Genomic DNA, 11,145 nt, shown 5'->3' with positions numbered 1-11,145 from the left:
TCAATCTTGAAAGAAATCGACCTGCAGTCGTTCTGCCAGGAGTACAACATCCGGCCTGATTCGTATGAACTTATCCAGTGTCGTGGCGATATCCGAGCCGATCACTTTTTCGAAGAGAACGACATGATTATAGTATACGAAGAGCAATTAAAAGCCGGTCTACGGTTCCCTTTGGACGACTTCTTTAAGGAAGTTTTAAAATATCACCAAGTGTGCATCGCTCAAGTTCATCCGAACTTGTGGCGGATCTTAGTAGCCTTCCGAGGCCTATGCCGAGCTAAGGGACTCCGACCTACAGCTAAGGTGTTCGCCGAACTGCATAGGCTGACTCGTCGAAAGGACGACCAGTATTGGTTCTTCCAGGAAAAACCCCATTGTGGGCTTTTTACCGACCTGCCTTCCTCCTTGAAGAATTGGAAGAACCGCTTCTTCATCTTAAGGAGCAAAATTCCGAACGGTTTTGAGGGTTTCTTTCGGAGCTGGCAGCATCAGGGTCCCTTGCTTACGAAGCACATCGCCCTAAATAGGGAAGAGGGTGCAATGGTGATGGAGTTGAAGGAACAGGCGTCCAGGGAGAAGTTCTCTTGTTTGGATGCAGTGACGGCCGAGCTACACCATTGGACTATGCAGCTGATCACCGGTCAAGATCGCGGGCTTCAGCTCTCTGATCTCGGCATCGTTATTTTCCATATCTCAGATCTTTGGACCTTAGCGATCTCACTGACCTCTTCTTTGTGCAGGTATGGCAAGCGGCGAAGCCTCCAAGGAGAGCCGAAAGCGAAAGAGGGAGATCTCCCGGAAGGTACGGGAGATGAAGCGTTCCGAGCTGCTTCAAACGCCTGGTCATGAGCTCGGGGAAATACAGGAAGGCTCGTCTCAACCTTCTGGGCCTCCGGTCATAGAAGTGGTCCGATCTCCTCTTCGCAGAGAAGAACCGCCTCCACCTCCTCCAGTCGCTCCGAGTGCGGAAGGGGGTCCTTCCCAGCCTGCCCCAAGGACTCTCTCCTGCGGTGCCCAAGTGCTGATCCACTCATTGGAGAAGAACCGCAAGGTTCGAGAGAACCCTGGTTTCGCTAAGGTCTTGGCATCCTCCATCTGCCTTCGAGAAGATCGGGATAGGCTGTCTCCGGATAACCTTGATGACATCTTGACCAGATTTATGAGCCTGAATGTGGAGTGTTTGGTGAACCAGCACATGGTCCGGGAGAAGGCTCATCGCCTGGGTAAGGAAGTCGAGAAGATGGGTCATGAGGTGTCTTCTCTCCGATCCCAACTTTCGTCCGCTCAGGACTATATATCTCAAATTGAGGGACGAATGAAGTTCTATGAGGACAAGCTGGCCGAGCAAGCTTATGTTCTGGCCGAGCGAGATCGTGTTCTCGAGGGAGTTCAGGCGCTCCGAGCTGATGAAGCTGCTCAACTCGCTCATCTTGCTGAGGAGCTCAAGGCGAAAGAAGAAGAAATGGTGACTGGAGTGGCTGGTGCTTACGTGAATGCTCACACAGATCTCCTGGACTTCTCCTGGATGGCCAACCTGGCTCCCAAGGACGAAGGTGAGGATAGCGAAGAGGAGGCTAAAGGTGAGAGAGAAAATGAACAACATGTAGATCAGGCTGGGGGTGATCACCCAGCCGAATGACTTGTATAAAATTTGAAATGAAATGAAAGTTCCCCTTTTGTTCAATGATTGATTGTGATCAGAAAGTTTCTAAATTGCATAAGCACTTGATTGTTTAAACATATTAGAACGACAACTGAAAGTGATTATTAATCTAGGTATAGGAGATCGGAAAATACAATATGCATGTGATCAGTTACGAAACGGGACTTAAATTAAAATTAGAAATTTGGCTTTGAACACTTAAGATCGGGATCATCTTTAAACCGAGTTGAAACCTTTATCATTCTCAAATTTTCAAATGAGAGACCGGCCATAAGACTGGTGGTATGAAGGCTTAATGTTGGTTCAACCTTATTTGACAAGAAAGATCGGAAATATAATTAAATGATCAGGGGACTTGAGAATTGGTTTGAGGGATCGGTGAGGCTTTAAATGACCTGGAGACTTGGTATTAATTAAATTCCTTTTGAGGGGAGATCGGAAGTGTGGTCGGTTGGCAAAGGGGACTGTGTTGGGGATCGGCTTTAAAGTTTATTAATTTCGGGGGATCGGCCAAAATATGGTGTCGACAGTGTTAAATGATGCTGATATGGCACCCATGCATGACGTGGCGCCATGCATAATGTGGTGATGATGTGGCATGCCACTTCAGCACCACGTTATACATGGGCACTACATCATCAAATTTTATGTCATAATTCATTTTGTTATCTAAGTGTAAAAAGGTGAAAGTATATATTTCTAAATTATAAAAATGTGAAAGTAAAGGTCCTAAATTGACAAAAAAAAAAAAAAAGCAAAGTTCAAGCCCTAAATGGGAAAAGCGTAAAAATTTTGAAAGTACATAAAAAAATAAGGAGAGAGAGAGAGAGAGAGAGAGAGAGAGAAAGAAGGAGTGAGAATGAAAGATATGGAGAGAGATAAAGATAGATTGACTCTCTCATACATCTCTTTTCATCTCTATCTCCCTTTTTGCCTACTCTCTCTCTCTCTCTCTCTCTCTCTCTCTCTTCCATATGTGTCTCTCTTTCTCTCTTCCTATTTATCTCTTTCTCTCTCTCTTGAACTTTGGATTTTTTTTTTTTAATAATTTAGGAAATATATTTTCACATTTTTATAATTTAGGACATGTACTGTTATCTTTTTATATTTAGATGATAAAATGAATTATGACATAAAATTTGATGACATAGTATGCTGAGTGGCGCCATGTATGACGTAACATTTACATGGAATGTCATATCATATCACCACATCATGTATGACACTACGTCAGCATTATTTAACACCGTTAGCAATTTGTACTTATGTGAAAATAGAATCAAAATTCTTGTTATTAATTGAAACAAAATAAAGTGCATATCCTCAATACTAAAAAAAGCTAAAGTACAAAGTATTAAAGTGTACTTTGCCCTAAAATATATTTTAAATCTCAATTTAAAAAAAAATTAAATAAATTTGCTGAGTTCAATAATAAATATTTTTTTAAAAAATAGCATATCATTGAATGGTTAAATCTTAATAGTCTAGGCTTTAAAAGAAGCGTGCTTCACAAGGCAAGAAGTCAAAGTGGAAAATGAAAAAACAAGGAAATGGCTCTGCACTTTCTCTTGTTTGTAAACTTGGAACGTCCACAGTCAGTAGAGAAGCATTTAGGAGGTCAGAGTTACAATTCAATTTCCTTAAAAAAGTTTCCAAAAAAACAAAAAATAAGAGTGATGTAATTGTAGGAGGAAGCATCTCTATTCTCCCCTGAGCTCATCTCATGCCAAAACGTGCAGCAGAACACTAGCCAACCAAAACTTTTGTTCTCATTTCTGTATTAAATTAGGCTAATTATTCACCCTGTTATGGGCCGTTTCAATTGAGTTCTCTCTCTCCTCTTTTTATTTTTTAGAAAAATGTTATCATGCCATGTTAGTTTTCATTTTATTTTATTTTTATTTTTAGAAGCTCATACCATATTAGTTAGCCATGGTAAAGGTGGTAAATTTTTTTTTAATCTATTAATTTGATTTCAACTTGATCAATTTGATCAATTCAAAGTAATGAGTAATTTATTTTAATTTTCATAAAATTAATTGAGAGTCAACTTTACGAATCGTATAATTTAATTTGAGAGTAATTTAATATAAGTTTTGATTTAAAAATATAAATAAATAATTTTTTTAAAAAAATTAAGTTTTATTTAGTATTATTGTCCGAGTTGCTGTTAGGATAAATATATTTTTTAATATATTAATTAAATAATATTAAAAAATAATTTAAAATTAAATTTAATAAATTTTATCATAAAAATTTTAAAATACAAAATAATTTTCAATTTATTTTTTCATAATATCAAAAAAATGTTTTTTTAAAATAATTTTAAATAAAAATTTAATATTTTCACATAAAATAATCACAGATTAACTTAAATTTAATTCAAAATATTTTATATTTAGCGATTCATTAAATAATTCGAATCAACTCACCATGAATCTAAAAGAACGCAAATTCAAACGATCCAAGTATCACTCATAAGCATTGCAGATTGGTTAATTGCATGTGTGTCTTTTATACGTCTACTGTTGGAATTTTGAATAATCTTGTCACTTTTAGTGCAATGCAAGGAAGTTTTACTCATAAGGAATGAATTTTGAGACAGTCAAAGAAACCCTACAAAGAGGTACATAATAACTTGCAATTAATTAGATGGAAAACACATGCAACAAAAATTGAGTGTTATTTGTTCTATCATAATGTAAAGAAAAATTGAAGAAAGAGCAGTATTCACATGCAACCATTTACTTTGAAAATCAAATTAATCAAACAACTCATTTATCTTACACGTTTTTATTTTCATATATATTGCTAAAAAAATGATAAAAATATATTAAACTCCAGAAGCTTTTTTTTTTAAATTAACCTCACATCATACTTTTCAATCGATGTCAAGGCAGAAAGATAGAATACCTGTCGTCCAAAAAAGAGAGGTTCTAGTACCTTTCAATACAACATCAATATGTCAAACAGATACATAGAGACGGACATAAAGGAGGGAGTTTTTTCCCATAAGGGTGTAACAAAAAAAAAAAATTATATTAAAAAAATATGAGTTTAATTTTAATTATTGGAAAGAATAAATTATATTGAGATGAAAGAGTCGAGAGTGAGAGGCTAATTATAATAATATTTTAAGAATCTAGACGTTTTTATAAATAACATTTAATGTTTAAATAAAATAAAATAATTAAAAAATTTAAAGTGAAAGTTGTAAGCTATTTATAATAGTGTACAATTTTTATTTTAATATTTTTAATTATTTTATTTTATATTTTAAATAAAATATAAATATTATTTTAATAAATAATATTATAATAATTAATATTATATATTATAATATTTTTATTATAAAAAATTACTTTTTATTTAAAATAAAATTTTAATTAAATAAAAAATATTTAATAAATAAAATAATTAAAAATTTTAAAGTAAAAATTGGACGCTACTATTAATAAATAAAATAATTAAAAATTTTAAAGTAGAAGCTGAACGCTATTTATAGTAGGGTTCAATTTTTACTTAAAATTTTTTAATTATTTTATTTTATTTAAATGTTAGACGCTATTCATAAAAGTGTTCAAACTTTATAAACACTATTATAATTAGCATCTCATCCCCATATTTTTTATCTTAATATAATTCACTCCAGTAAATAAATTCAAACCCACTTTTTTTTGTATAATTTTTTTTATTACACCCGTTGGGTAAAAAACTCCAAAGGAGGAGAAGGCAACGTATTTGAAGGGGTCAAGAAAATTTCAAAGCGATAAAGGTAGTGGTCTAAGGTGTTTATTCTTTGTAGAGTTTCTATATATATATATATATATAAATCAAAACTGTCCAAATCAATAACACGGCCATCACTTGATAACGTTCAACTTCAACCTTTTCACATGCATTAAATTTCTTCCTTCAAATTCAACTCAAGAAGTAAAAATGAGCATATTCCTTATTCTTCACAACCTATTCAAGCCTTCAATCTCCCTATAAAACCATGGCTACCTATTCTTCCTTCTCTCACAATATTACACTTCACAACACTAAACAAAACAGCAAACGAACAACAGTAGCTAAGCTATCTAGAGATTTTTCTGCTTGTCTTTTTTTGTTGGAAGCCATGCATCGCTCGTCCATAGTTAAATTCCAACGCCAAATTCTCAGTCAATATCCTCGAACCCAGATGATGAATCGGGCTATTAAACCTTATGATGTGTTCATTAACCATAGAAGTATCGACACAAAACGCAATGTAGTTGCGTTGCTCTATGATCACCTTTCCCGGTTAAACATACGTCCTTTCTTGGACAAGAAGAACATGAAACCAGGTGATAAGTTGTTTGAGAGTATCAATGGAGCAATTAGGCAATGTAAGGTAGGTGTAGCTGTGTTCTCTCCTCATTATTGTGAGTCATACTTCTGCCTTCATGAGCTAGCTCTTATAATGGAGTCCAAGAAGAAGGTTATTCCTGTCTTCTGTGACATTAAACCATCACAACTTCACATTACGAACAAGGGACTGTGTTCTGCAGAGGAGATACAGAGGTTTAATTGGGCTCTTGAAGAGGCTAAGTACACCGTAGGGCTCACGTTCGACTCCTTAAAAGGGTAAGACCATTCTGCTTTTGTTTCTTGTTTCCACATTGTGCAAGTTGATGATGTTATGCATACAATTTCTCAAATCCCGACAATGCTCATCCATACTTATTTTTGAAGATTTCCATTATACATATTTAACAACAATGCTAGCCAAGACAAGAAAAAAATAATAAATTTTCTTCCTTATGTTTGAATTTACAGGAACTGGTCGGAAGTGGTAACAAGTGCATCGGATATTGTCATCAACAGCTTAATTGAAATGGAGAATGATAAGCAAATGCAGAGCAGAAAATTTTCTATGCCTGCTTAGAACAAAACTTCTTCCTAGCTCCTACAACATAGTAATCCAAAACCTTGATCTTCATGCTTTCTGGTTTCAATTTTTTATTGAATTAATTCTGGTTAATAAGTTGTAAAATGAATGATTCATTTTATTTTTTGTCCTCAGTTAATTTTGCTTGCTTATTCTTTGTAAAAATATATATATATATCCCCATTTCAAAGCTACACGCATATGGATATATGGTCACGGTCACATTGTAATATGTAGATATAGCTCAATAAGCTTTCAAGTTGTGGGGATATATATATATATATATATATATATATATATATATATATATATATATATATATATATATATATATATATATATATATATATATATATATAAGTTCTTTTATTGTTCTTCCATTCTATATATTAATAAAAGAAAACTTAATCTTGTGCATTAGCCTACTGAACTAAAATTGTCATGCCGTTTTATGCTCTCTGCTCTGCTTTTATATGTGCGAAATTTTTTAATAATAATAATTACTGTTATTGCTTAAAATTAAACTGAATTGAATTTGACACAATTTAATGATAATTTTTTTTATATGAAAAAATTCAAATGATAATTAAAATAGTTAAATTTGAAAGAGTCCCTTTCCTTATATATAATAAAAAAATAAAATAAATTAAAAAAATTAATTTAATTCGATCTTTCAATTGTACACAGAAGTTTGCCCAGCCATAAGTGGTTGTAGTGGGAGCAGACTTAAAGACCCATTGTGAAGTCGGACCAGTCCTAGCCCAAATTCCAACTCAAATGGAACCAGTCTGAGTGGTTAAGGGCCTAAAAGGAAAGTTGATAACTTTTTTGATCTTTATATTTTAAAAATTGTATTATTTAGTCTATTACTTTTATTAAATTTTTTTAATTCAATCATTAAATTTTTTATTAGTTAATAGCTTTTAATATTAGTTAGATTATTATTTAATTTATTTTATTTGATAATTTTTTTTATTTTATTAAAAATAATTAGTTAGTTGATATATTTTAAAAAATATATTCTTAGATAAAAATAAAAATTTTATTGTATAGAGATTAAATTTAAATTTATATTTTTTTAAAAAAATTATTTAAATATTTTCATTTAATTCCTTGAGTATCATTTTTATATTTTCTTTATTAGAAAATAAATTTCTTAAATTTATGACATTAATTACATGAAAATTTAGAGGAATTGATTTGATTAACTTTTTTATGAAGATAACTTATATCATTTTTATTAAAAGATGAAAAATAAAGAGAACACGAGAGAAGAAGAAATGTGTGAGTACAGAAAAGAAGAAACATAGTTAGAAAGAAATAGAAAATAAGTTTAGAGCCATTTGAATATAATCAAATGAATTAAAGAGTTAAAAGAACTAAATTATAGAAATTAACTATTGTAATTTTTTAAAATATAAGGATCAAATAATTAATTTCATTCAAATAAAAGAATTAAATAGCAGTTTGACTGACATTAAGATCTATTAACTAGGAGAAAAATTGACTAAGGAACAAATAATTTAATAGACTAAAAATAAAGAGATTAAATAATATATTTTTTAAAATATAAAATTAAATAATTAATTTCTTTAAAATAAAAAACTAAATAATAATTTTTCTTATTACATAAGTTGTTTAATTGCCATTTAAAAATATAATTGAAATTCTACCAAAATCTAATAATAATATCTTCATCAAAGTAATAAAAGTGAGTATATATATATATATATATATATTTGCCTGTCCATAATCCAAAGATATGGATTTTTGTTATTAAAACAATGAGATTTGATTGACATTTTTGCTACAAATTACACAACAACAAAAGAAGAAATAAGAGAAAAAAAAAATTAGCAATTTGTCCATTACAGGCTCTGGCAGTGAGTGGTTGGATCAGTGAAGATAAGAATTAGGAGAAGAAGAGTAATGAGTCCCTCTAATAAACTGGCAGATGGAAGAAGCCATGACTTGCATCATCTCTTCGGCGAATCTCAGAACCTCAGGTCGCACAAACATTGCCCATAGACCCACCACTGCAAGCACTATTTCTGTTCCCAAGCTCATCATCTCTCTCTGTGAATGTTCATTACATTTTTAGACAAAATTAAACAGAAGGCAGCTAGAGGGGAAGGGAAGAACTATCTAGGACGTACTTTTGTGTCTCAGCCGCATGATACCTCCACCAGTAAAGTGTATATCAGGTATGGAATGTCTATCATTCTCACCAACCATTCTTCTACCACTCCAATCTCTTTTTTCCTTCTTTTTTAAGTTATGAAAAATTTTAAGCTTAATAATCATTAAATTAAATTAAATTAAATATATATATATTAATTTTATATAAATTTCAATATTAATATTTAATATAATAATTATTATGTCCGTCATATAAAGTTGAACTTATATTGAATGTAAATTTTTTTTAAAGGATTACTTACACATGTTAATCTTATTTTGTTTTTAACGCAGCCAAAATATTTCATACTCAGTCTACATTAAAAGTTTATCATCAGTGTTATTTTTCATTGTATACAATGTATCAATTATTACTCAATTTATTTAATATTTTTTCTTCATTCAGTTGCAGACGCAAGGGGAGGCGAGGAGTAGCCACCGCCCCCAAATCGTTTGTTTAAGACATACCCACCTTCATATATATATATATATATATATATATATATATATATATATATATATATATATATATATGTATATGTATTTTATTGAATTTACAGTTCTCCACTCAATCCTCTCTCTCTATATATTTGAGAAGTTTTTAAGTTATATTAAAAAAAGGTAAGGGGCTCGAATTAATATAATCAATAATAAGTGAAACAAGATCACCAATCATTAGGAATTTATGATATATAAACACAGCGAAATTTAAATTTTAAAATATTAATTCTTATTAGATCAACGTTTATACGATTATAGTCGCAAACCACTGATTAACGTTCTTATTAATTCTTATTAGATCAACTTTTTCTATGATGAAGATATTCAATTGAAATGTCGCAAACCACTGATTAACGTTCGATTTTTAACAGTAATCTATTCAAACTGCAGTGTAAAAAATCTACCAAAACAATTTTTTAAGAGTAAGAAAGAGCCCTAACTCTTTCAAATGAACTATCATTATTAATTATGGGCTACCTGGTACCTCTCTTCTATTTATAGTATTTTATTATGAAATCCTAATCAGATTAAAACTTTAATTAATTACCCAATCTATATTTCTTAATTAGATTAGGATCTTAATTTGAGTATGGTGCATAAATACTAACACAAACACCAAATATAAATTGGTTAATGGCTAAAATCTCGAATAAATAAGTTAGAATCTCGTATAAATGCATAACTATTATATTTCTGCTTTTGAGGCTTGTGATACAGTGCTCATGATATTTTTCCTTTTGAAAATATTGCTGCTATTGCTATTGCTAGTAGCATCAACTGTGAGGAAATTTTTATACCACTTAGCAGAAAGCTTTGGCATGCGTTTAAGAGTTTGGCGATCAACATAGTAAAGTCCATACCGCACACTGTAACCATCGATCCATTCGAAGTTGTCGATCATGCTCCGCACGAAATACCCACGAACATCAGCTCCATTTCTATAATTCAAAGTAAGCAATTCATTAAGATAATGTTCAGCTGGAGGTAAAAACACAGAGGATTCTTTTAAGTTATAGCTCTAGCCAGAGCTGCAAGGTAGGATTTATGAAAGTTGGTTCTTTCAGCATCCTGCAACAAGTCCTGCTGATCTTGTTGCTTTTGCTGTGGAGGAGGAGCAAATCCTATGGTAGGATTTGAAATCTTTTAGTAAATTCAACGATTGAACTACTGGCCACAGATGTCATGCTACTTACCATTTTCAATCACAATCATTCGCATACTATTGTATCTTTCCTTAACATAGTTAATAATCTTTTCCATTCCTCTTGGAACTACAAAGAACCTTGGATTTGCAGTCTGCAGGAAATTGAAGTTAAAAAGAGTTGGCAATGGAATTAGATGTTTTACATGTAATGGTATCATACCGGGTCTCCGATCAGAACACCATCTCTCTCTCCTGTGGTGTATACAAAGCCTCGGATAGGGCGATCCCAGCCTGGGATTCAAGCAAAATGGATGCAATCCTTGGCATATAATGTTGAACAATGGTTAATGGCAATTAAATCTATACTTTCTTTTTCAATGCTGATTTCTTCCTGTGAAAAGCTTGGCAATACACTTCCAAGATAATGACGCATTTCAGGAGGATAATCGCCATATACAATGGGATCGAAAACCCTGCATGACAAGAAATAATTATATTACAACAATCCCTTGTTGCAAAATCAGGAAAGAGAATCAATGAGGTGTTAATCAAATGGTAAATTAAGGATGAAACCTTAATTATTCTATGAAAATTAAGATATTTCAAATTTTTTTTCCTCAAACATTCAGTTGTTGCAAAAAATTTTCATCAAATTTGTTAGATTAATCATAACTTGTATTGCAAAGATCAAATTAGGAATATTTTAAATTATTCTTCCCTTAGGGTGTGATTACTAGAAAATTGTTG

At 31.7% G+C, this 11,145-nt stretch overlaps 1 protein-coding gene and 1 long non-coding RNA gene across 2 annotated transcripts; one reads left to right on the top strand and one right to left on the bottom strand.

The window, feature by feature from the left end:
* Nucleotides 1–5,846: 5,846 nt before the first annotated feature.
* Nucleotides 5,847–6,709, top strand: LOC131179540 (probable 2' cyclic ADP-D-ribose synthase BdTIR). Its single transcript, XM_058146419.1, has 2 exons — nucleotides 5,847–6,271; nucleotides 6,464–6,709. The coding sequence occupies exons 1-2, from the start codon at nucleotides 5,847–5,849 to the stop codon at nucleotides 6,570–6,572; spliced, it is 534 nt and encodes a 177-aa protein (XP_058002402.1). The 3' UTR covers nucleotides 6,573–6,709.
* Nucleotides 6,710–9,908: 3,199 nt separating this feature from the next.
* Nucleotides 9,909–10,873, bottom strand: LOC131179539 (uncharacterized). Its single transcript, XR_009148437.1, has 2 exons — nucleotides 10,619–10,873; nucleotides 9,909–10,192 (listed from the first exon to the last, which is right to left on the bottom strand). It is a non-coding gene; the product is annotated as an uncharacterized LOC131179539 (long non-coding RNA).
* Nucleotides 10,874–11,145: the final 272 nt, after the last annotated feature.

Source organism: Hevea brasiliensis, chromosome 4 (assembly GCF_030052815.1).
Source record: "Hevea brasiliensis isolate MT/VB/25A 57/8 chromosome 4, ASM3005281v1, whole genome shotgun sequence".
Taxonomy (NCBI): Eukaryota; Viridiplantae; Streptophyta; class Magnoliopsida; order Malpighiales; family Euphorbiaceae; genus Hevea; species Hevea brasiliensis.
The sequence above is the reverse complement of the archived record's forward strand: the minus strand, read 5'-3'. Positions and strand labels throughout refer to the sequence as shown.

Excerpts from the sequence above, each read along its gene's own strand:
- LOC131179540 (XM_058146419.1), top strand. The coding sequence starts at position 5,847 with ATGATGAATCGGGCTATTAAACCTTATGATGTGTTCATTAACCATAGA. Across the intron at positions 6,272-6,463 it reads ACGTTCGACTCCTTAAAAGG|GAACTGGTCGGAAGTGGTAA; the intron begins GTAAGACCATTC and ends TTGAATTTACAG.